Source organism: Varanus komodoensis, unplaced genomic scaffold (genome assembly GCF_004798865.1).
Source record: "Varanus komodoensis strain SLA01 unplaced genomic scaffold, ASM479886v1 scaffold3, whole genome shotgun sequence".
Classification (NCBI taxonomy): Eukaryota; Metazoa; Chordata; class Lepidosauria; order Squamata; family Varanidae; genus Varanus; species Varanus komodoensis.
The window spans coordinates 9709078-9734830 of NW_025335761.1; the positions used below are offsets into that span (position 1 = coordinate 9709078).

The window sequence follows — 25753 nt, forward strand, 5'->3', positions numbered from 1 at the left end:
GCAGAAGAGTAAGATGGTGGACAGGTCACTATAGCCAGCCCCCTGAGCAAGAAGCGCTCTGCTATACTATCTTTCATACTTACGGATTTTACAATATATTATACCCACAGATTCTGGCTGGCTGGCTGGCTCGCTTGCTTGTCCGTGAGGGCTAGAAACGTGCTTTCTTGGTTTAAAGAGGTGGAAATTTTAGAAGGACATGGAATGTGTGCTATCAGTTAATGCTTGCATAAAGTGCATCAGCCAGCCAAATTGAACCCATTTGCCTGGATAGTTCTTGCATATTCTCCTTCTTCTCATATTTCTCCTCCTATGCTGTTTTTGAAGAACATGCTCTGTGTTGCCTTCTGTCCTGAAAGAAAACAATTTAAACTTTTGACAACCTGTCCTGTGTGCTAGTTTGGCTGCTGTGGAGTCAATGGTCCAGAAGATTTTGAAACTGCCCCTCGTTTCCTCCTGTATTCACACGATGTAGTTCCTGAAGCTTGTTGCCGGCGGGAGCTCCAGTCTCGAAATGGAGCTTTCATCAACAAAGAAGAATGCCTTAAGGGGAAGGACATGTACCAAAACCGGCAGGTAAGAGGTACACCGAAGTGGGTCTTTATACAGAATTGTAAACTCCTGCGTGGTGGCGGGGGTATGGCATCCACAAAGCTTTTATTTGATGAAAGCTTCTCTGCCTTAGTTATTGCAGAATTTCCCCTTGCTTTGCCAGTTCCTCCACGTCTGTCTGGATTATGGAGAGTTTCTTCCAGGTGGTTCACGCTTATTCATATTTTATGGATGGGGAACCGAGACTGAGAAATAGCAGGTTGCCCAAGGCCACACAATCTATGAGTAGAAATGGATGGGAAGTGAGCCTGAGGAGATCTCTCTTGTAATTGCAAACTATAGATAAATGCACCTTGAGCATCGTGCAGGATTAAAAATCTTTTGTTTGTGTATTTTTCCCTCTGACTGACAAAAAGATAATTCAAAGGAGGGCCAGTCTGAGGGTAGGCAGCTTGGCTGGGCAATCTTTATCTTCCAGTTGCTGAAAGAAGGAAATGTTCCTTCCCGCTGCCTCTTTGACTTCCAGCTATCCTGTTTAGCAGCAGCAGGAGTGGAGGAGGAAGGCATGATCCAGGAGAAGGGCTCCCGTGGGCTGAGTGTGTGAACAAACAGTCATGGAGCGATGTGCCAGGATTTATGGGGAGGTGTGGAGGAAAATAAGCTGAACCGGCAGCTCCCAAAGGGGTGGCTGGTTGGCCCGGGTGGGAAACACAGAGAGCTAGAATGATTATTGGCCATTGGTTTGAGGATTCCCTGTGATTTGGATATCATTGCAGTCTCTCACCAGCCTTGTCTTGGTACTAAGTATTAGACAGAAACTGGAATGGAGACTTAACGGGCGAGATTTTTTTTTTTAATGTGAAAATCTCAGAACCTACCATTAGACATAGAGCTTAGACACCTTCTTTTCTTTCATATGTGGCAAGTTCCATGATTTTGAGTGCAATAAAATACAAACTTAAGACCTTGTAGCATCACAGCAGGCTTGTACCTGAGAAACACACATACCAGTTTACCTTATTCTTGTTCCAGATAGTCAAAGGTATTTAGGCTTTGTCTAGAATGCAGCCATTTACCTCTTGCGAGCTCTGTTGCAAAAGGAAATGAGGTATAGTTGAAAATGTGTGGAGTATAAGATTATCAATGGCCAGTAGTCCAGCTCACTATATGCTGCCTCCCGTATCGGAGGTGGCATGCCCCGGTATAGCAGCTGCTGGGGAACATGAGCCGGCCGGTGTTCTTGCACTCCTGCCCTGCTTGAGGACCCGATCTGCAGTTGGTTGGCCACCATGTGCTGGGCTGAGGGACTTTTGGTCTTGAATAAATGTTTTGGATTATCCCGCTTTGCAACAAGATGTCCATCTTGAAGGGCCAAGGACTCTCTAGTACTATTTCTGTCAAGCCTGCCTCCAGATGACAACTTAGTTATTCAACTTGGTGCCTCCAAGATCCGTGCTGTTGAGTCCCTTGATGTCTTGTTAGTCATTAAAAGAAAAAAAGAAAAGAAAAGCCCTGAAACTCTTTGAATAAAAGTTTGACTTTGACTGAAATTTGTTTCCTTTTTCCAGGGCTGCTACACTGTGATACTTAATTCCTTTGAGACATATGTGTACCTTGCAGGAGCTCTTGCCATTGGTGTTTTAGCCATTGAGGTATAGTAGAGATTGGTATGCTAATGGTCATATAAGACGCACAGCTGTCTTTTTGTAGGAGCCTGCCATGTCTTCCTGTCTGTACTTTTGTATAATATTCTCAGAAATGCAGAGTGGAAGAATGTGGCAAAAAAACCCCTTATCCTGCACTGCCCTCTAGTGTTAAGTACCTTGTAAATGATGTAGCCGTCAGACTTGGAACACTCGCTCATCCTCAATGCATATCTGAAAAGCCTTCAGTGAATTTACTTGATTAGACATTATGAACAGCTTTCAAAGTTAATATTACTTTAAAAGAAATAACATTCTTATTTCATATGTTCTGAACGTTCAGAACTTTTCAGGCTTTTTCAGTTCCTGTGCAAGGCTGCAATAATGACCCACAGAATTGAGCTCAGTGGCATCAGTTAAACCACCAAATATCCTCCAGACGCTAGCCTTATTCACGTATTCTTCAGATACAGAACTCACACATGGAACCTGCACATTTTCTGCCAGTCCCATTGCTGACATCTTGCATCGTATTGGCCATACTTTCTGGCAGATGTGCAGGGTTTCTGTGTCCAGATGTGCCTGCCAATGTGTGGCTGCTGTGAGCATGTGGCAGTGATACTGGGATGGAGAAGGACTGGAGTTAGCAGTGAATTTTTATTGCTTCCTTTTCCATGCATAGGTTTCCTGCATGAAGAACTCGTGAAAAAGGCTGCAAAATATATCTTATTAAGAGTAACAAAGAGACCAGTGTGCAGGGGGTACCAATTCCAAATTAGCAATTAGCATATCCAAATACAAAATAATTTCATCTCCAGTTAGTTTTCTTGAGTGAAAGGGTGGGAGTGCAAAGGCTGAGGTGGAAGCAAAAACTAGCTTTGTCAGACAATAGATTATTTTGAGCTGAGCAGAAAGAGTTAAAAACTGGAGTGTAAGGGGAAGAAAGGCATTTCAATCACAGAAAGGGAAATAAGGAACTGAGGGAAAGGGTTATATTGTCTTTAGCAGGATGATGTTAATCCTTTAGTGGGATTGGCAGAACTCTTATTTGGACTTTTACATCAATTAAAGTATACAGGTATGAAAGGGTATACAGGGATGAAAGTAGCCAGGAAAGAAAGAACCCAGATATCTTGGATCCTAAGAAGCCCTTCAACAGGAGAATGGAGTAGTTGTAAAAGCATACAAACTTGTAATAGAAGAGTAAAGCAATTGTGTTGGATTTCTTGCAGAATTCTCCTGATAAAGCATTCCCAATTTATCTGTGCTTTCTTTTTTTGTGTTATGCTTATTTGGAAGATTCCTTTGCACTGAACCATGGTTAAGACTAGCTTCGTCTGTGTCTATTACGATGCCATCTGACTGTTTTTTTTTCCCCTGACTCTTTCGCAGCTTTTTGCTATGATCTTTGCCATGTGCCTCTTTCGGGGGATCCAGTAGGAAGTGTTCCAAGAGCAGCAAGAATTTTTCAGTCACAGGCTTTGAAGGAAGGAAAGAGAGAAGATGAACTTTATTTTTTGGTGAACAAAGTGGGATGGGGGGGAAAGGATTGTAATATATGAATGACCAAAAGGATTGTACTTCAGGGGCTGGAACTTTGAGGTGCTGTGCACTACACTGCCTCTCCCAGGGGAGTCATTCATCCGAAGCCGCACGCACTGGGTTGCACTAAGACCCTGCAAGACAGGGAGGAAGTGAACTCTGATGGTCTGCATGAAGCAGGATGTTGCATGGAATCCACATCTCTTAACACAATAGTGGCCCATGGAGAGGAAGACCACCCATTACGCACAGGAGCTGTATTCAGAGGCTTAAGGAACTGCTCAGCCAAAGCATTGTGACTTGTGCAGGTCAGGGCAGTGTTGCGCAACTCAGAGGAAAATGTTGCTGTGACACTGACTTGCCAGTCCATAGCCAAGATTGACAGTAGCCCATCACTTAATGCTAGCATCCTTGAATCACTAGGAGTGGATAATCGCTTCACGGGGAATCCTAGAGAAGGGGTCGCACCTACTGTGTTGGAAGATTTGGGAAGAGGCATTGTTCTTAAGGCCAGGAGAGGGATATGATGAAATCAGTAGTTTTGTGCTTCTCTGTTCTTTGTCACAATGAATTTTCTGTTCAGTATTCTATGAGAAGAGGAAAGACTGAGGCAGTCCAGCTGCTGATGTCCTCACCTTGAAAGACTAATAAAGTGTTCTCATCTAGAGGTGTTGGTGCTGTCTCCCCTAAGGAGAATTGTTTTGTTTGAAAGCTTTTGAATGTTTTGTCACCCTCATGTTTTGTGCAAAATGTGTTGCCTCATTTGGCCTTTTGTAGAGGTGATTCGCTTGTGGTCTTCATGTTTCAGTGTGCCTTTCAACTGTGTGGAGAAATCCCCCGAATGAAAGCCATGAGGAACTTCTACAGTTGTCCACTGCACAATTTCATTTGTGCATCTTGTGGCCCCACTTGTGTTCTCAGCAATTCTTCTTTAACTTTTTTTCTTGAATTGCAAATATACTCTAACCATAATTTTTTAACCTGTTCTTTTTAAAATGATGGCAAGTTATGGTATCAGTTGTATGTTACTCATTCAGGTTCTCAAAGCCAGTTAGAGGAATCGGGCACAATAACAGGTTCAAGGGGCAGAAGTGACGTTTGAATGGCCAGGATGTCCTTGTTGTCAGAAATTCACATGGGTCCATAAGCCAGAGTGAAAGTAATACTGAACCAGAGACAAGCAGAGATGCAAACCGGCAGAGCAAAATGACACATCCTGCACCCAGAAGTGGTAGGTTCCCACCAGAAGACAAGAACAGCCTGTGGTTATATCACGTGCCATAAGGCTTCAGAAAAATAATGGATGATAACTACAGGGCGCACACAAATGAGTATTAATCCCAGGAACACTGCTCTGGAAAAAAGCATTTATTTCCACCTGATATGAGGCAAGAAATTAGAAAATACGAAAAAGAAGAAAAAAACCCATAAACTTTAAATGCTGAGCTAAGTCTTGACTATTGTACTCCTTGACAATTTCTCCCACGTAAGGAAAGCATGATTTTATTTTATTTTTGGTGCAATAGTCAAGTTCTGTGGTTGTACAGCAAGAAATTTGTATGCCACTGTTGGAAAAGCAGATACTGCATGTCCCTGTTGAAATTGTCTGTATTTTGTTCTGAATCAACTATAACCAAGAGACTCTTTTCACATTACTTGAAACTGTAGCTGTGGCATATAGGTGTTTGAAAATACACTGTATGGATTAAGAAGCTGGGATTTTCGGTGGATCCAAAGTCTATACCCAGGTTTCTTTAAACAGAACCAGTAGACTAGTCTGGGAAGAGGGCTGGGTTTTAAAAATTTTGAAATGAATGAACATTTTAAAATGAATGAACTAACTTGCCACAGCATTTTGTGGAAGGAGCTCAGCCAGAGCCTTATTGGAGCAAAATCTTACATTGTAAGCAAAGGAACATAAGAAGCATTTCTATCTGGCACCAGACTGCTGGTTTATTTAGCACAGTATTGTCTGCCTCTAAGTGGCAGCCATTCAAGATCCTTGAGAGCAGAGAGAGGCCCCTGGTGCAACCAAGATGTTTTGGAGTGCAATTCCCATACATCCCAGTTGCCATGGCTAATGTACAGGAGTTATGGGACTTCTAGCCTAAAATATCAAGAACATGTGTCCTGCTAGTCTGAAATATCTGAATCTACACTGCAAATGAGTAGAGGAATGCAACAGCTTCCGTTTGGGTTCCTAGCATTATCTTGCTCTTTCAGTATCTCAGGACCTAATTCAGTGGATTTTTTTATTTTATTTTTTGCTTATTTGTTCTTTGTTCCCTCCAGTTACTCTTCAGTGCTCACTCTTTTCGTGTACCTACCTGCCTTCTGCTTTAGCTTCTTTAGTAATTCCTAATCCCAAAGACAAACCACCATCACTCTGGTGGGAAAGAATAAGTAAAAAGTCTCTCCACATTGTGGAAGTGCTTGCTGCAACTTTCTCTTCCTGTTCTTAACTAGCCAGTGCTGCAGAGGTCCCTGACAAAAGTGAGTGGAGCTGAAATAGACATCTGTTGACAATTGCAAAACCCCATTTACAGTGGGAAGGAATTGTTTGGAAGGGATAGGATTGTATTCCATAATATTGTCTTGGATTGTGATACTTTCAGACAGGCAACCCTGTTTTGCCTAAATGTGCAACTACAAATGCCCCATTAGTACTGCTATGCTGTAAAGCGAGCTATTCTGCATCTAGTTCATTTTGGAATTCTTAAGGAATGCAAACGTAGCCTCTTTTCTCCTGCTGGCTTTACTTGCTTTGTGTCTGTATCATATAACAAAACTCTCATTCCGCAAACAAAAGCATTCTTGGAGGAAGTTCTGAGCAATGCTGACTTCCCAAATTTAGGAGTGAAATCCTGAATACACTTGCTTTGGAGTGTTAAATTCCCTTTAATAGACCATCCAAGTAGTGGATAAACTATGTCAACCAGGGTATTCATTTGCAGTGCTATAAAATCCATAGCCACAGTGGCTGCATCTTCAGTCTCTAAAAATTGTATAGGGAAGGCACGCACTCTAGCATGATATTCTCCTGCTTAAGCCCCACTGAAACTTATGTGAGCCATTGAGTTCTTGCACAGCTTCCTTGCTTTTAAATGGAGAGCTTCACACTGGATTTGTGTCCATGCTCTATTCGTGTTGGTGAGCCCAGATCCACCCAATCCCTTCCACTCTGTTGTCGTCACTGTTTGCAAGTGCCTGAAATGCAGGTCACGTGGTGTAAACATTGAAATCTATTTTAAACGTCCCTTTTCTTAGAAAGCTAGAGCTAATTTAACTTGTATTCTTTATTGTAATGCTTTTTATATCGAAAGGGGGGATTTTGTAACATAAAGCAGAACACTACTCTGAAGCATTTTGCACAGTTTCTGTGTGCATTTCTTAAAAAAAATAAAAAGACATAAATAAAGACACTGTGACAACAAAGTGACTTTACTTTTCACAGTTCGTGGGGTTGTGTGTGTTTCTTTTAAAAATCTGACATGTAATAACCTTTTCTTTACAGGAATAACAGCATCTTTACATCACATCTGCATGCTTTACTTAAAATCAAATATAGGATGCAGCTAGAAGTGGATACAGAATACTGCCAGTTTATGAATTTGCTATTATTTTAATTCTTTCAATTTGCAAATTGTACAGTCATTGATTTGTGTATTAAATATTCATTGCTTGTGCTTGAATTCATAAATAGAAACACCTTACTTACCCCAAAATGATTGTATTTGAACATACCTTGTAAAATCAATCCAAAATTACAAGGATTTTCCATAATATCTTTATTGGTTGTAGGAAGGAGCTGTTTGCAGTACTGGCCTTAGAGTTCTAATACCTTAAATAAGCATGTAGGTTCTCACATAAGTTTTAAATTATTGTCTTCTTGGAATGCTAATAGGCTTCTGTTCCAGTGGACTAAACGATGATCGATTAACTGCTGGAAAGACCTTCAAATACTGCGGCTTAACACAATTTGCATTTTCTTCAAGTCATGTAAAATGTGTGCCTGGGATTATGTGAATAATATCTTTAGCTAGGCCCCTTTTATGTGAAAGCAAGGGTGGCAGGTACAAAATTCTGGATGAGTGCTTTGCAAGAGGTCATTCCAAGCCATACTTGGGCTTTCACTTAATGCCGCTTGGAGCTGTACACAGTCACAGAAGAGTTGTGCAGACATTGTGCATGAGAGGAAAGGAGTTAAATGTCTTTTAGCAGCGGAAATAAGGCTCTTATAGCTCCTCTCTTTGAGCACCAGGCCTGGAGCTGTTATCAGGGGTGAGTTTGCAAAGCTACAAAATGTCCTATATCCTTATGAAGTGAAAATCAAGTGACTTGAGCATTTTCTAATGGTGTTACTGGTTTTCCAGGTATTTTGGACTTCAGCTCCAACAGCTTCAGGCAACAAACCCAACGGCCAGGAATGCTAGGCAGTGTAGTCCAAAATACTTAGAAGGCAGCAGTTTTGGGATGTCTGCTTTAAGAATATAAAACATTTTTTATGTTTCTAAAGTTATATTGTTCATAACATATTTTGCAGATAAAGTTATTGTATTTTAAAAGTACAGGTAAACTCAGTAAGGATTTAAGTAATGCTATTAAATAATTATTAAGTAAGTAATGCTATGGCCTTTAAATGTTATCTAGATGGCCGTAGAAGTAGTCTAAGTCCAAGCTCCAATCTCAGAAACTTATTCCAAGGTCAGAATTGGGGTTCCAAACTCAGAGTGCCTTCCCTCTGCCCATGCAACAGGTTTGGTTTTTGCCGTGCAGGCTGCAACTCCAAAGTTGCAAGAGGGATCTCAGAGACATGGAGGGAGTGCAGGGACTGGGCACAGATGGTAGGAAGGAGAAAGATGCCAGTAACGTACACAGTATGTTGCTGGTGCACCAGCCTCCTTGCATTCCACTCAGCAAAAAGTGGCCGTCTAAGCTTTCTGCTAGGAAGAAGTCACCCTTCAGCCCTCCACTGAATATCCATAATCAACTTACAAGATTATGGACAGCCTCATATGATTTCCTATGGATTTCCTATAAATTTGTAATTATTGTCTGAATAAATGTTTGTATAAAATGTTACATGAGCAAAATAAATTACACATATTTTAGGGCTCTATATTATGTTAACTGGAAGAAAAGGAATTCTTACACAATGAAGCATTTTTCCCTCACAGGAAAAGATGCCTTTCTATAACTGTTCTGATTACATAGTTTTTAGAAATCAATTTATAGGGAGTAGGTCAGGTAGTAATATAGAATTACTGACCCTTCAATAATAAAAGAAAACATTTCATAATCCAAAGCTTCTCAGTTTGTCATAGTTCACCAAAGACAAATGGCGCTGCGGGGGAGGAGGGGAGGGGATGGGATGGGAACAAACTGGACTTCCTATCTTTTCTATCTTTTCCATTGTTTCTGGACTTCCTATCTTTGCTGCAGTTCCAAAGCGACTTTGAAGGTCCTCTGAGCATTATCTTTTGGTAGCATGGTTGGTTTTGCCTGAGGGCCTGCAAAAGTGTATTCAAAATGGAAATCAGCACTTAGGCTGGGAGTTCTCCACCTCTTCTACATGGAGAGACTGTACTTCTGGCCACGCAACATGGAAGCCTCTGTTCCGTAGGACATACATCTCAGTGTTAATAGTGCGCATTCTTGTGAATGGTCTACAGATGAGCCTTCCCGTATGCAAATTCCAGATTCTAAAAGTGCAATTCCAGATGTGACTGCAGCCAGCAGGCAATAAAAATAAGTCACATTTTGTTAGCAAAAAGGGAGGGAAAAAGCTTTAGCAGGCATCTTTTGTTAAGAGATGATCTTTACACCTAAAATCTACCATTCAAGTCATGCATTTGATTTCCACATAGCTGTAAAGGTGATAGTTCTTCATCATGGCCTCTGTGCATCACACATTATGGGTGCTGCACCTGCGCAGTACCTGTTGCCGGGAAGCTTTTAACGGTTTTGCGGGGGAACTCTGCGCCCTCCACCTGCCCCCCCCCAGTATAAATGGGTGGGAGATTTATGCACACACCAGTCCGAGGTCATGCCCATGTTTGATAAAAGCCAAAAGGAGGCATGAGGCAGGCAGTCTTTAGGTGGGAGGAGTGGAGGAGCCACTGAAGGCAACAGCCAGGACATGCTACCAAAGGTTTGTGAAGTGTCCATGTGACTTCCCAAATATGCTGTTGCTGGGGATGTAGTGAGGGTGAGGGCCTGAGGTCTTTAAAGGATGCTGCTGTGGCTTCCATGCTGCATGCCAGTGCTCCACCAACCCAATGCGCTCACTCCAGATGTGTCACATCCACTCCTACCTTGCTAGCTCATCCTAACACGTCCATGCTGGGCAAGTGGCTTGAAATCCACATCAAATCTCCAGTTCTGCTGGTTCTCATTCCAGGCTTCCTCTGCCCTCCATTTGTAGGTCTACACAAGGATAGCATGTCCTGCCGATTTCACGTGACAGTAACTATACAGAATCCCAAGAGGGTGGAGGAGGTGCAAGAGGAGAAGCGATTTCAAGTTCCAGTCTGTTTGCCTCTTGAGGTTTGGGAAAGACTCACTGGCACACCTGTATCATCAGCCTTTTACATGAGGTGCATCCCCAGAGCAGCCTTCCCCAACTTGGTGCTCTCCAACTGTTTTAGACTGTAGCTCTCATCAGCCTCAAGAAGCAGTAGCCAAGCACAATGAAAATTGTAGACTGGAAACATCTGGAGGGCACAGGGCTGGAGGAGTCTGTCCTAGAGTGTATTCACGTTTTTAACACCATCATCTATACTGGGTTTGAGCCAGGAAGCAAAAGAAACTCTTAAACAGCTTTGGTCAAGTAGAGGATCGGTTGCAAAATAAATGCCACAAGCCAGCCTCCAGTGCTTGGGTTGCCACTCACGATGGAAAAACGCTGTGGAGGGTACGACCCGTCTTCCTGATGTGGGAAGTTGGGAAGTGCAGGAATTGTGCAGCCCTGTGAGACCCTCTTGCACATGCAGAGGGACAATCCACATGAGCACACCTTTCTGGCATGGATTCAGAGTCAGAATTGAATGCACCAGTTCAATATGCCCAGTGGGGTGCGGTCTTGCTTCCATGCCTGCCCCCGCTCATAAGGATGGGCATAGGAATCAGGTGTAAGCCCCACTCTAACACTGCTGCACACAAAGGCACACAAGAATTTTTGCATGTCACTAGAAGGCTGGAAGCATCACCAAAACCAGGGGTGCCAAAATATGTATTGAACCAACCTAAGGAGTATGTCAGGTCAGAGTCCCATTTCCTGCAGTTTTCTTGGTTACTTATTTATAAAGGTTCTCCCACACAGAAGCATAACTATTACAGTTTAATTGGTTTGGCCCCAGCAACAATTTGTGAAACTCCATAAGTACATTACCCTGTGTTGAAATTTTTGTTTAAAAAAAGGGAGAAGAGAAGAGAAGAGAAGAGAAGAGAAGAGAAGAGAAGAGAAGAGAAGAGAGATTGTGTGAACTCATGGTTTCTTTATTAATTCCTCCTATCTTCCATATTATATCACGAATCATCTAAAAGCATATCTGCAATGTCTGGTACTAAAAAAGAACAATAGAATAAAGAAACAGGTACAGCACTCATGTGGGGCAGTGGGTTGGGGCAGAAACAGAGAGGTACATACATCAGTAACAGCTGATTCAAATATTGTCATCAGGCCTACTTCAAAGATCAGGTAGTATTAGTTCTTAAATGGGATGCTTAATGGTCATGAGAATGATCAAGAGTTCACATGTCGGGCAGTGAAATCAACATATAAGGTTGGTGAGGCAAGAGGTAAAGCTCCAAATGCTTTGGACTTCAACTCCCAGAAGCTCTGCCAACTTGGCCAGTCATCAGCAAAGCAGGGACTTGATGTCCAGGAGACGGATTTTCTGCTCACCCTTGATCCAAGGGATTATTTATGGATGTAAAATTCTAACCTCCTGGATGCTTAGGTTTTACCACTGGCTTATGCTCCATGTATGAGGAAAGACCCTGTTTCGTCCCAGGCAACACGGGTGAGAACATGTGAACTGTGCAGAGATCCTGAGGGGGTGTGGGGTGAGAAACTATCAACTGGTCCACCCTCCACAGGACTTCTTTGGCCCTCTGCATCCTTTGAATTCAGTTCCATTCACGGCCCCATTTCCCAGGCTGTAGATTCTGCTGTCCCACCACAGCCTTCCCCAACCTGGCACGCTCCAGCCATGTCAGCTGCAACCCTCATCATCCCCAGACAACATAGTCAGTTGCCTGTTGGCTGGGCTTGGTGGGAGTGGTAGTCCAACACACCTCAGAGAACACCAGGCTGGGAAAGACCTTGCTACAGTCTGGTTTGACAGAGAAAAAATAGCTACCAAAATGGTTTTCTCCCAGCCTCCCTGAAACTGATGAGCCCTTGTTATCTCTGTCCTTTGTTTGCTCACCCTCCCCAAACAAGCATCACGGAAGTGGCCTGGCTTTGATCTCTCCTCTTCCATGCCTGATGGGGCAGTGATACCAGCACTGGATTTATACATCGATACATGCCATAAGGAAGTCTGCTTTGAAAGATAAAACACAAACATGAACAAAAGGAATGCTGAAGTTGGAACAAGCCCTTCTGCCCCCACCCCCCGCCTTCAGCGGTTTCGGAGATTAGACTTTCTTGGGTCTGCGTCCAACTTGGTAATAATAATAAATGCTGATAAGTACAAAGAGGGCCCGGCTGGCGAGGAGAAGCATGGCTCCCATGGATGCCCGGCCACTCTCGACCAGGGTGATGGTCGTGACTGGAAGAGAAAGAGGGCAAGTTAAGTGCAAAATACTCAAGGGATCTTTTACAACTTTGGCAAAGTCAGAAGGCATTTGCTTCATGCCGTATCTGAAAGAATTTATATTGTGCAGGATGTGAATCTTTCCTAACATAGCTGCATTTAGGCAGGGTGGATTTCAGCTCCTGTGAATGATGTGAGTTGTAGTCTGACCTACTGAGTGATTCCCCCCTCCCTCCACCCTGGGAAGGGCTGGCCCATCCACAGCCCTCTTCCATGAGCTGCATCTAGAAAGCCATTGCTGAACAGTCCCAATCCACCTGGGAAGCAGTGCTGCTTGGAGGGGTTGCTGGAGCAGGTAACACCAGGAGGATGGACAGAGACACCTTGCCAGGCCACACGAGCAAGAGGCTGCCCAGAAAAGACCCACTGCTTCAGTGCAATCAGCCAAGCTCCCACAGCCCTTGGCTTTGTCCTGGTGGGCAATGTGTGGCCCTTCAGATGTTTTGGCTTGAAACTTCAATCAGCTCTAGCCAGCATAGCCAGAGGAGCAGAACCATGGGGTGTTTGGGCCTAACCATCTGCAGGGCTATAGCTGTTTTCCTGAGCTGTACCCTGCAGATCCAGAGGTTCTCAGTGATGGCTTTGGCACCTCATCTGAGGATGGTCTCTGGAAGCAGTAAATAATGCTTTTGGCTCTATTGGTGCACCAGTTTCCCTTATGAGAACCCTCTGACATAGACACTAAAGCAGGAACTGCCTTCTGCTATTCCCAGAAGCCACACTTCCTCCAGAGTTAAGATTTCCTGTCCAAGAACAGTGGATGTGGCTTTTGTTTCCATACCCCAGGAGCACATCATAGGCATTATTTCCTGTAAGGAGAACACATGAAGGACCTCTGCTTGGCCACAGCTGCCAAACTGAATTTTTGGTTGCTCCCAACTAATGAAACATAGAAACAGAGCGAGTCAGAAGGGGTCTCCTGGGCTATCTAGTCTGACCTCCGGCACCAGCCAGCTCCGCTCACGACATGCCCACCATGTGGATGTCCAGCCTATCCTTGAACACCCGCACCGATGGGGCCTCAGCGACCTCTCTGGGAAGCCCATTCCACACCCTCGGGGTCCTGACTGTCACGAGTGCTTCCTGGCATCCAAATGGAACCTTGGCTCCCTGAGCTTTGCTCCATTGGAGCGCGTCCTGCCTTCCTCTGCAGGGGAGAACAGGTCTCTACCCATCTCCGTGTGACATCCCCACACATACCAACAGATCCCCTCTGAGTCTCCTCTTCTCCAGGCTGAAGAGACCCAGTTCCCTCAGTCTCACCTCATACCCTGCAAACCGGCCACCAATCTTGTGGCCCTACGCTGCACTGACTCTAACCTGGCTATATCCTTTCTGTAATGAGGGGCCCAAAACAGCACAATACTCCAGTTGCGGGTGCACCAGAGTCATATAGAGTGGTAGTAATACCTCTCTTGATCTAGAAGCCACACTTCTGGCTATGCAACCATGGGTGGCGTTCACCCTCTTGACCACCACATCACACTGCTGACTCACGTTTAGCCTGCATTCAACCAGTACCCCGAGGTCCCTTTCACAAGTGCTGCTCTCCAGCCACTTGTCACCTCACCTGTACTTATGACAGCTATTCCTATGCCCCAAGTGCAAGACCTTGCACTTATCCACATTGAACGCCATCCTCTTGTCTCCTGCCCACTTCCATAGTCTGTCCAGATCCTTTTGGATCTGGAGTACCTGCTCCTCAGTTGTGGCCACTGCGCCAGTTTTAGTGTCGCCTGCGAATTTGATCAGCAGACTGTTCACCCCTTCTTCCATGTTGTTAATGAAAAGATTAAACAGGATCGGCCCCAGGACAGAGCCCTGGGGGACCCCGCTTGTCACTGGCCGCCATCCCAATGATTCCCCGCTAATGGTTACCTTCTGCTTTCGGTCAGTTAACCATGCCCTAATCCACTGGACAGTGCTTCGGTGTATCCCAAAACTCCTCAGTTTCTCCACCAGGATATCATGGGGCACTTTGTCAAAGGCCTTGCTGAAATCCAGGTATACCACATCCACTGCATCCCCTCCATCTAGCCATCGCAAAACCTTGTCATAGAATTCCACAAGGTTTGTCTGGCAGGACCTGTTTTTGTGGAAGCCGTGTTGTGTGGCTGTCAGCCTCCCTTCCCTATCTAGCATCACTAGATCTCTCTCTATTATGAGCCTTTCCATTGTTTTTCCTACAATGGACGTAAGGCTAACCGGTCTATAATTCCCCATGTCCTTTCTACTACCCTTTTTGAAAATTGGGACCACTGATGCCACCCTCCAGTCCTCTGGAACTTCACCCGTTCTCCACAAGGTCTCAAAAATGGAGGCCAGCAGGCGTGAGAGAACCCCTGCCAACTCTCTAAGTACTCTTGGGTGTAACCCGTCAGGGCCTGGTGCCTTTGTAATGTCCAATGCCCTGCGGAGCCCCTCGACTTCAAGGGGAGTGACTCTAATCTGTGCCCCTAAATCCCCAGTCTCATCTAATCTCCCATGTGGATATCCCCCATCCTGCTTTGGGGAAAACACAGAGGCAAAATAGTCATTTAGCATCTGTGCCTGCCTGTTACCTCATGAAGACGGAAAGAGAACTTGGCATGTCTAAGTAAGGCCTGGGGCACTTCTCATCTGGGAAATGGAACTGGTATTATAGAGGCTATTTAATGTACAGAGTAGAGCAAAAGTTCCCAATATCAGAAGTGACATGCCAGGTACATCTCTTTCTTTAAAGCAAGAGTGGGTAGCCCATGGCCTATCATTCCTCACCATGGGCCATGCTGCCCAGGGATGAGGGAAGCTGTAGGCTTCAACATCCAGAGGGCCACAAATTGCAAGCCAAGCTCAATCTCTCCAGCACTGTGTTGTGGTCCCCTTCCCAGTGTGTGATGCTCTCACCAGGCAAACCTCAGATCCAGTGTGCAGAAGTCCCATTTTCTATCAGCTAGGACACCTTTGTCTCTTTGTTTCCCCATCCCAAAAGGGACCGTCTTACCCAAGAACTGTATCCCAAAGTAACAAGCTTCTGTCAGCAGGGTCCAACGGATGATGACCTTCTCAGCTGTGTACAGAGCATTCCACATGATGAGGGAAATACCTGCGGGAGATGGGAATGGAAGGAGAGTTGGTGTCGGCAGGAAGCCGGCCCTCAGGCTGCCCCTACATCCTTCAAGCTTTCAACAAGGCCAGATCAAAAATGGCAACTCCATGCACATTCAGCTGCCACAGCAGAACCAGGTCTCACAGGAATTCACCAGCGACACGTCTTTCCTTAGCCATCACCTGCCACCCCTTCCCCTTCCAGGATTCTGTTTCCTCCAGGCTAAGCTGTAATCCTCTCTGCAGCTTGTGTGGCGGGTGGGTGTTAGGATGACTTTTAACAGCATCCTTGTAATCATGCAAAGGATTTGCAGGTGTCTTAGTCTCGAATGGACATTCAGGCCTCCTGGTTTTGCAAAAGACCTGCTTTGAGGGAGAGGGCAAAAGTGCTAGAAAGTGGTTTGCCTGTGTTTTTAAGCTCCTCCTGGGGGCGTGGCTACAGGGACTGCCATGATGAGCAATAAAATGCGCCATAACACCACTGACCACAAGACACCATGACTGCTGCCGGATCCATGCCCTTGGCCCTCCGTCACCTTGTCAAGCCAGCAGTTGTGCATCAGGCAGTGCCAGATCAGGGGCCTGGGTACACTTTTGGTGCATGACAGGTGAGAGAAGCAGCGATGCTGCCCCCTTGAGCAAGATCCCGCTGGCGCTGTTGCCATGCAAAGGCCTTTCCTTTCCAGCAGGCATTTTGTCATTAAGTTTGGGCCTTTGCTCTCTCAGCTTGGCTTCCAGGTCTTTATTTCATTTCCTTTTAATATCGTCCTTTTAAAAATATTTTCATCAAAGAATTGAAATTAAAATTGAAAAGTCTGCTTAGAATCTGTGGATTCATGAGTATTTTCCATGCATTCACACATGCTCCTCTTCCATCTGGCACCCTAACACCCAAAGGTCCTGCCTCCCAGCAATCCCTGCACCATTCAAACATGAGAGCCAGTGTGGGGTTCTGGTGGCAGTGCTGATCTGGGACTCAGGAGATCCTAGTTCTGGTTCTTACTTGGTTCTAGTTCTCACACGGCCATAATGCTCACTGGCTGGCTTGCGGCCAGTCGCTCAGTCTCAGTCTAACTCGCCTGACACGATCACGCCAGGGCTCATGCAGGTTGCCCTGGGTTCTTTGCAAGGGGGGTATAAATACGATAAGAACAACAACTTACTCCCAAAGGCAGGAAGAGAAAATCATGCCTACAAGCCCTACCCCCACAATTCCTGCCAGATACTCTCATCCTCCGCGATGTCACAGCCCCTTCTAGGGGTTTGCACGTCCCGGCAATTTGCACCTTGCCTTGACCACGGAACACAAACAAGAGGAAGAGCAAAGGAAGCAAAGAGCAGCCCCCAAAGGGCTGAGAGGAGAGAGGATGGTGCATCGCTCATTTATTTCCAGGAGCTACAGCTCTGTTCCAAAAACAAGAAGCAAAAGGCAAATCTGATGCTAACTCACAGTATCTCTTGGGGAAGAAACGGCAAAAGTTGTCGCTTCTTCCTGTCTCCTTTGCACTGTGTTTTACCTAAACACAGGCATCTTTACCTGCTTCATCTACTTACGAAGACTCAAGCATAGAGAAAGGGAAGAATAGGGAGAAGCAGGGGGTATACATAGTTTAAAATGAATGATTTCCAGCTGCTCTGGTGAAAACAGAGCCAAACAAATGCATTTGCTGCAGCCTGGCTTGCATTTTAATGGCATCCCAGAATAGGGGTTGAGTATGGGTTGCCACTGCATCATGGGCTGCCATTACATGCATACCCTGAACTATGATCTAACCATAGATTGTGCAGTATAATAACCTTGCCTTTACAAGCCAGCCACAAACAATCTATTCTCTTCCTGAGTTTAACAACCAGAGTTGAGCCAGAGTTCATGGCTTGCATGGTGCAACAACTCATGATTCAACAACAATCCATATTTAACCCATGCTTTGGGTTGTTCTTAGGCAGGGGAGGGCAAGCAGGCTGCAGGAAGTGCATCTCCTCGTTTTTAAGCAGATAGCTTGTCATTCTTTGAGAACCGTGGCAGTATCTCTACAGCGGAACTTCAAGCACCGGCCCACAAATGGCTGCAATTCCACTTGCTACCACCAGGTACTGCTGCAGGCTCACAGGACAAGCGGGAGTTTTCCAGATGCACTAAACTTCTCTGCAGCTATCAGACTCCAAGTTGTCATGATCCCTCACAATCAGGGGACAAATGCAATCACATCTTAAAGCTGTGGCCCACCTCACCTGGATTGGTTCACAATTCCTTCCATAACAAAACAATCGGAATGTAGCATGCAAAGCAGTGAGCAGCTGGTAAACAAAACTGCTTTGAGAACATTCTTGTCCCAAGAGAGAGAGAGCAGAAACATTACAGGTGGCAGGAAGGGTATTGCCTGGTTGAATGCCCTCTGTTAAGAAAGACTCTCTCCCTCTCTCTCTCTCTCACACACACACTCATATTCTCTCTCTCTCATTTTCTGACCCCCCTGCACACACAGTCTTTCACACACACACACACACACACACACACACACACCTGCACACACACCCCTAGATATCAGAGCTTGCGATATCAGAGCTTTCTTTTCAAATGAAACTGTTTGATTCAGAACTTGGTGAGCAAACCACCAATTCTATCAGGGTCAGTTGTCCCATCATTGCTTTCGACAGGTCAGCCCTGGTGATATGGCACTATCACCACCATCTTTCCCAAACTTCCAAAATGCCATTGAGGACCAACCTAGAACACTTGTGATGGTGCAAGACTATGTCAACCCGCCTCACCCTGGTAAAAGCATCCCATTGAAGTGGAATTCAGCTAGATCAAGATGGACTGCGACTCCCATTACTCTTCACCACTGACTATGCTGAGTAGGTGCATTGGGTGCTGCAGTCCAAAAACACCTGGAGAGCCACCTGCTCCTCACACCTGAACTAGATGATCTGCATGCACACAGAGCTATTCTCACGAGAGGAGACTGTGTCACCACTTTCCAACCAAGTTGCTACTCACTAAGTAAGGCTCCTCCATAGAGACGGATGGGCATCTTACTATTGATGGACTCTTCTTCAAAGATGGCATCGTACAGCTGATCAGGAAAGGCGAGGGCCTACAAGTAAGAAATCAGCTTCAGTAGAGAACTATTCTAGCGCTTGCCCTTGAGCCCATTCAGTCAGGAACACAGTCTCTAGCTGAAGGCAGATAAGAGCATGCACAGGCAAGACAAGCGTCGCTGCTTGCAAATGGAAGCAGGAGGGCTGGTTTGCCTCCCCTCAGAATCCACTCAAAGGCTAACTAGTTGTTAGTGAATTTCCAAGCCTAATTTAAAGTGCTAGCTTTAACCTTTAAAATTGGACATGGTTTGGGTCCAAGCAACCTTTCCTATAACGGTCTGCCCATGCTCTGAGGTCATCAACAGGGGCCTTTACCCTTCTCCAAGTATGGTTAGGCTGATGAATAAAGAAGAGTCCCCTCAGTGGTGACCCCTTCCTCTGCAATCAGATTTTACCAGATTCCTTCTGCAAAGGTCTTCAGAAAAGTTTTGAGGCCCCACCTATCCTTGCTGGCGTTTACATAACATCAGGGTTCCTTGTTTTATTTGTAACTTCTGTTTTTATTGATTTTATTGGTAAATGCAATGTTCTTATTGATTTTATTGCATCTACTTTTAGCGTTTTAGATCCTTGAAGACAGTCTAAAAATAATTTTAAGTAAAACAAAGTGAGTGGAAACAGCTGCTGCATTCAGCAGTGAAAAAGAGAGGAGAAAGGAAAAGGGAATTTGAGGACATGCTACTAAGAAAGGCTGTGGAGGAACACATGCTCCAACCTCAGGACTCAAGTCCTGTGTGGGAATGTTTTGCTCACTTACCATTATGGCGACCCCAGAAAAAATGATGGCCGACACAAACTGCCAGACCCTGCAAGATAAAATGGAAAACAAGTAATGTTTCAATTGAATAATGAGAACTCTGAAGATGACATCTCCCCAAGCCAGCTTTGCATAAAAAGGGACTGCTTTGAATAGCTCCTGGAGCTACAAGGAAGGCCAGTAGAGCAAGCCCTGTTGACTGGGAAAGGCGGACCTTATAGACTATTTATATGTGGATGTGCTGCCCATCACTGAAGGACCACAGCAATTAGCAGTGAAGTTCTTCAGGAAATCAATTCATAAGTGAAAATTAGATTATAAATAAGACTACATTCAGCTTCACAGTGTCTCATGAGGTCCGCTAGTAAAGCATTACCATCTGGTGGATCTATTTTGAAAGGAAATGGCTATAATGACATCATCGTAAAAATCAAAGCCAAACCAAGGGTGCTGCTTTGTAATTTGCCACTTCCTAAGACGTCTAGGATGCTGCTTGTGAGGTGCAGCTCCCAGCCATTACCCACCCTTCTGCCCCCCTACATGGAACCTGAGGAATAGGGCATTTCCCCCATCCTTTGGTCTGCACAGCTTGGTTTGCATTGCCGGTGTTTCGTAAGTCACTCAGAGCCAGTTCCAACGACAGGAGTGCGAGTTGCGCTTAATTTATTTAGCCAATCGGCTTAATGAGATTTCTGGGCCTCCAACTTCTGCAATTGTGTCTTAGAACATTTTCCGTGGTGCAGACTCACAGAAAATCTCAGTTTTGAGAAATCCAAAGGAATCATAATTCGTTCGTCTGAAAGTTGTTTCAGTGCAACCAGGAGCAAAAAGCCTCCTCGTCTCTGGCTAATGAGCCTGGTGGATCTTCCCTACTATCGAAGATGGTACCATGGTTCTTGCTCATCCCTACCTTGCGAGTTAACCACAGTTCACCATTTCTCTATTTAACAGTTTAATTGCACTTCGCTATGTTTTCCCCAGCTCTACACTATCCATTTTTAAGTGTGGTGATGAGCGCGGTGCACAGTATTGCAAGTCTGGCTGCACCATATATTTGTATAAGCGTATATTTGTCTCAGCTATATATTTGATTCCTTTCCTACTTATAGTGAAGACGGAGTTTGCATTTTCACCGCAGACTCATACTGCTATGAATGTTTTTAATCTTGTACGTATTTTATGTGTTTTAATAGGTTTTAATTTGTTGGTGGTGGTGTGTGTGTTTAATATGTTGTAAGCTGCCTAGGAAGGTCTTTTGTCAGTTATAGGAGGTCTATAAATCTGTAAACAAATAAATAAATAAACAAGCAAACACTGAGTTGCCACTGGTCTTTTGATCAAACTCCAAGATCTTCTTCTGAGTCAGTCACTCCTAGCTCAGATCCTACCAGCATCTATTTGAAGTTGGGATTTTTTTCCACAACATGTACTGCTTTACACTTGCTCACTCTGAAGCACATTTGCCATTTTGATGCCCGTTCTCCCAGTCTGTGGAGATCCTTTCAGAGCTCCTTGCAATCTCTCTTTGCTTTAAGCACTCTAAAACAGGAAGCCCACTTATTAATTAAGGCAAGAGCTTGAGACATCCACAGGCATAAGACCCAGCGCAGCCCTGGCGAAGTGCAAGCATGCACCAAAAATGACGGGCCACCTGCATGCCCTGCATCAGGACATGCCACCCTCCTCGCACACTGTCCATGCAAGTTGTGGTTGCCAAGTGGAGCTCCTGGGTTGCCACAAGCTAGGGAGGCATGTGTCAGGTATGCTCCACGGAGCTGGAAAACCTCCCCAGTCCAGTCTTAAAGTCACCATTAACGACAATCAGTGCTTTTTTTGTCATAGAACACACCGGAACAGAGTTCCGGCACCATTTTTTGATGGATTTTCCAAGTTTAAAAGTAACTTTTGAAAATTTGATGTTTGGTCCATGTGGATTTGAATCGCCCTGTCGAGCGTAGCAGGTCAGCGGCAAAATCATTAAAACGGTGCATGTAGGCTGCTTGTGTGTCGAATCCGGTACATGCGCACTTTGTCCACGCTGGTTGTGATGGCGCTGCTCGGCTTGTGATTGGTCGTGTGGTCGCGTGCTGAGCTTACTGCGGGTGGCAACCGTTATGTTTCGTTACAGAACTGATGTGTGTATGTGTGTGTACAGTGACTGACTATGTGCAAAAGGTAAATAATTTCATGAGTTCCGGCACCTTTTTTCTCACAAAAAAGGCACTGATGACAATGCATGGGAAACCAAAAGCAGGCAGCTTAAGGGAAGAGGCCAGAACTTCAGCAGCAATGCTGCAGGCCGTCCCTCAACACCCTTGTCTGGTAGCCTGAGCAAACAGGCTTTGCCTAGAAACTTACCTGAGCCCCAAGGGTTCCCTTACAGCAAACTTAATTTCATTGCCCAGGACTTGACTGATCTGCGATTTAAAACAAGAGAGTGAGGGAAAGAGTTAGCCTGCAAAAACACTGTCTGACAGGAAGGGAGGGGTGGGGGGGCATAAATCCCTAGACTTGCAACACGTGGCTTCTCCAGATAAGAGAGGCTGGACATGCACATGGTGGGCATGTTGTGAGTGGAGCCGGCTGGTGCCGGAGGTCAGACTAGATGGCCTGGGAGACCCCTTCTGACTCGCTCTGTTTTTATGTTTCTATGTTTCTCCAGAGGGAACAATGGTGCAATATATTCCTTGCTCTTTATTTGCAGAGATAGGCTACAAAGATGCTAAACTGTACAGAGTGAAATTACAGAGTGAAACTGTAGCTACTTAATTATTTATTTTTTTATTTATTTTGCATCCTTCCCCATCCTGGCACTGTCCAGAAGCATTTGCACTACAACTTCCAGCAGTTGTTGACATCATGGCCATCACTGGGGATTCTGGAAATTGTAGTCCAACAGAGCTGGAAAGTGCCAGGTTGGGGAACCTTGGTTTATTGTATCCAAAAGCGCATGAAGAATGGGTCACCTGCAGCCATACAATGTGGCAACTACCATCCTCTTGCAAACTCCAAAAAAGGCAGAGCATGCTAACACTCAGCTGATCACATGGCTGCAGACAGAAAACTCTCCGTGGGCACGGTAGCGCACCAATTTTAAGTAGCCACTGCATCAAAAATTGAAATAACTGTTCTGTTGTAGGCAGACAAGTAGTCTGTAAATGGAATAAAATAAAATTTTAATTTAAACATCTACATACATCAGGAGATCAGCAAAGCCTGTTGAACAACAACTCCCATAATCCCTGGCCATTGGCCAGGCTAGATGTGGCTGATGGGGGGTGGAATGATATTGGAGACCTGATTTCCTACCACTGGTCTACAGAAGTGCATGTTAGACATCAACCCAAAGTCTAAACCCACAGCTGACACAAAGGAAGCCTCCGCATTCCTACACCTGTTCCTTTTTACTCTCCTCACCAATATTCCCCGCTGTGGAGCCCTCCGGGTGTGCTTGACTGCAAGTCACCCTGTGCCAGCCAGCTGGGGCAGACAGGGTATCTAGCCCCAAAATTCTGCAGGGCACCGGGCTGCAGGAGCACAGGATTCCTTCCAGCCCCACTCAGAGATTCCAGGGATAGAAACCCAGACCGTGTGCATTCAAAGCATGTGCTCTGCCACCGACTTGTGGCTCTCCCACAGGAGTAATGGCTCTTCCTACACTACCCCTTGGCTTTGTGCTGCAGCTGCCTGCGTCAGAGATGGAGCCAGGGCAGACAAAGTGAGCCTGGAGACCAGGCAGCTGCGGATGAATCAAGAAAGACAGGCAAGCCACAGAAGGCTGCAGGACCTCCTGTCCACAGCCAGATTCTCTTGCATCCTTGACAAAACCATCAAGGAAGTGCCGATGACCAGGATTTTGGAAGCAACAGGAGGGAGGCGGTGAATGAAAGTGCCAGGGAATGTAGAATATTAGGGTGAGTTATGGATTACGCCCAGCAAGGCATCCACAAGGTGGCTTAAGGTGCATTCAAAAGAATGCAGCAGGGGTTGTCTCTGGAAGGTGTCTCTCTCCATCCCATTCAGTCCTTGCTATGGGTAAAAGAAGGGAGCAGATGTTTTTCTTCATTGAAAAAAGAGAGTTTAAAAAAGAGCAATGAGTTTTAAAGGCAAAATATTCTGCAGCCTGCCGCAGAAATGCAGGTGATCAGGTTACTAAAGAACCCAACAACAGCTCTCTGCCCTGCTTCTTTTTTTGTCTCTCTAGGTAGATCAACAAAGAAAGTACAAGTCACAGGAAAGAAAGAGGCCCTTACTGAGGAAGTGAGAACAAAGGGAATTTAAAACAGCCTTGGTTGTTTCCGGCCCATCTAACAGCTTACCCTAGCCAGCTGGGTACAGAATCACAATTTGCACGTGCCATTCTTTGTTATTTCCTGCATTTAGCAAGGGATACAAAAAAGCCTCCAAGCTGGCCAGAGGTGCTTGAGGCAGAGAGAGAGAGAGAGAATGCTTAGGGTTGCTTCCGCTGGCGCATTGCTGGCGGCTGCAGGAAGAGACCCTTCGGGCTGTTGCAGGCACAGATTTGTGGTCTGTGCTGGACTTGGAACAGGAAGAAGAGTCAGAGCAAGGCAGTCAAGCCACCTTGATGCGGCTGAACTTTCTCAGTGTTGTGAGTATGAAGAAACTTGGCTTCCGTGCGTGACAGTGTAACACAGTGGTGCAGAGCCGGAGGTCCAGCAGTCAAGTAAAGCCCCTCTGCAGACCCACCAGCTGTGAGGGGCTGCCCAGATGGCCTCGCTCCTTCCTCTGGCCCCACTCATTTGCTCCACCCATCAAGTCTTCGGAGCTTTCCTGGCTTTTGTACAATGTCCTACTCACCCCCTTCTAAAAGCTGGAATTGTTTATTTTTAAGAATTTCATTTTTGTACCTCCTCCCAACTGAAGCTTTCTGGGCAGTTCACACAGTCCATAAAACAGAAGACACAATTTAAAACATCAGAAAATCAGAAAAAAATTAAAAACGTGATAAAAACAAACAATAACAAGGAATAACAAAAGAGTGACTCTGTGAAACACCTGGAGATCCCCCACAAGGACCTGGCTGGCCAAGTAAGTCTTTAAAATTTCAGAAAAGACCTGGTGCCAAAAACAGATTCTGCACCTGCCGACCACGGTGGGGAGATGATTCCGTAGATGGGGGGGGGGCATCACAGAGAAAGTCCTCCCTCTTGCTGCCACCTTCTGCACTTCCCTTGGAATTGGCACTGGGAGGAGGGCCCCGGGGTTGAGTGTGGTGTCTGTGCAGATCCTAGCTGGGAGAAGCACTCCAACAGGTACTGGGGTCCTAAGGCATGTGAGGCTATTAGGTTGAAACCAGCACCTTGAATTGGGACCAGAAACATACAGGCACCTAAGGCAAGTGGACCAGCTGCAGCTTCTGGACCATCTTCAAGGGTAGGTCCATGCAGAGTGCACTGCAGTCATCTAATTGAGAGGTTAGCAGAGTGTAGATTGCTGAAGCCAGGCCTTCCCTCATCAGATAGGGGCACGGTTGGGCCACCAGCCAAAGTTGGTAGAAGGTGCTCCAAGCCACTGATGCCACCTGAGCCTTGTGACAAAGCTGGATCATGGAGCACCCCCAAGCCATGAACCTGCTCCTTCAGGGGGAGGGCAACCCCATTTAGAACAGGTTGTTCACCCCCCCCCCCATTTAATCAAAGGAACCACCCACCAACAACATTCCAGTCTTGCCTGGATTGAGTTTCAGTTTGTCAGTCCATTGTCTTCACCTAACATTTATTTACTGAGAGTCAGAGCTTTAAATGAAAATATACGTATAGTTCTGGCCCCCACTCTTTTGCCTTTGGCCCTGACCACCAATCCAGGCAAGAATGGCCCACAAGCTTCTCTGGAATGGAACTTGGCCTTTGGCTGAAAGAGTCTCGACACCCTGGTGCTGCAGGGTGCTTTCCGGATATCTCAAATAAGCCCCAGCCTGCCAGCAAGGCAGCGCTGCCCTCATTCTCGGGCGCCCAGAGTTTTGTTGGATTCAGGGTGCAATCCCATGCTTTTTAAACAGAAAATGTCCTACAGTTCCCCAGTCAGACCCCAAACAGCACGGGACATTCAAAATCAGAATGAATGAAATGACCCCTTCCGTCCTATTTTTGCTTTCACATTTAGCTGTTTGAAAGCTAGAAGGCTACACGTTTTTTTAAAGTTCATGGTCTTTGTGGTTTGCATGATAGGGGAAACAGTACCAGAAAAACATATAATAACATTGAGTACTGTAACTAGTTTTGTTTGTC

The 25753-nt window shown here is 45.5% G+C and overlaps 2 protein-coding genes across 6 annotated transcripts in view; one reads left to right on the forward strand and one right to left on the reverse strand.

The window, feature by feature from the left end:
• TSPAN18 (tetraspanin 18) overlaps positions 1-7190 on the forward strand; it is a 188163-nt gene extending 180973 nt beyond the window's left edge. For 4 of the 5 annotated variants that reach the window (XM_044436679.1, XM_044436680.1, XM_044436681.1 and 1 more), the window contains one exon: positions 400-2924. In XM_044436679.1, coding sequence (XP_044292614.1) covers positions 400-801 — 402 coding nt within the window. In that variant the 3' untranslated portion in view covers positions 802-2924. Of the gene's footprint in view, positions 1-399; positions 2925-3587 lie in introns of those variants that run through there. The other variant, XM_044436683.1, reaches the window with a different exon arrangement.
• Positions 7191-11213: 4023 nt separating this feature from the next.
• TP53I11 (tumor protein p53 inducible protein 11) overlaps positions 11214-25753 on the reverse strand; it is a 64854-nt gene continuing 50314 nt past the window's right edge. The window contains exons 3-7 of the mRNA XM_044436684.1: positions 21864-21922; positions 19506-19554; positions 18648-18744; positions 15543-15644; positions 11214-12514 (exon numbers count right to left, since the gene is read on the reverse strand). Coding sequence (XP_044292619.1) covers positions 12381-12514; positions 15543-15644; positions 18648-18744; positions 19506-19554; positions 21864-21922 — 441 coding nt within the window. The 3' untranslated portion in view covers positions 11214-12380. The remainder of the gene's footprint in view (positions 12515-15542; positions 15645-18647; positions 18745-19505; positions 19555-21863; positions 21923-25753) is intronic.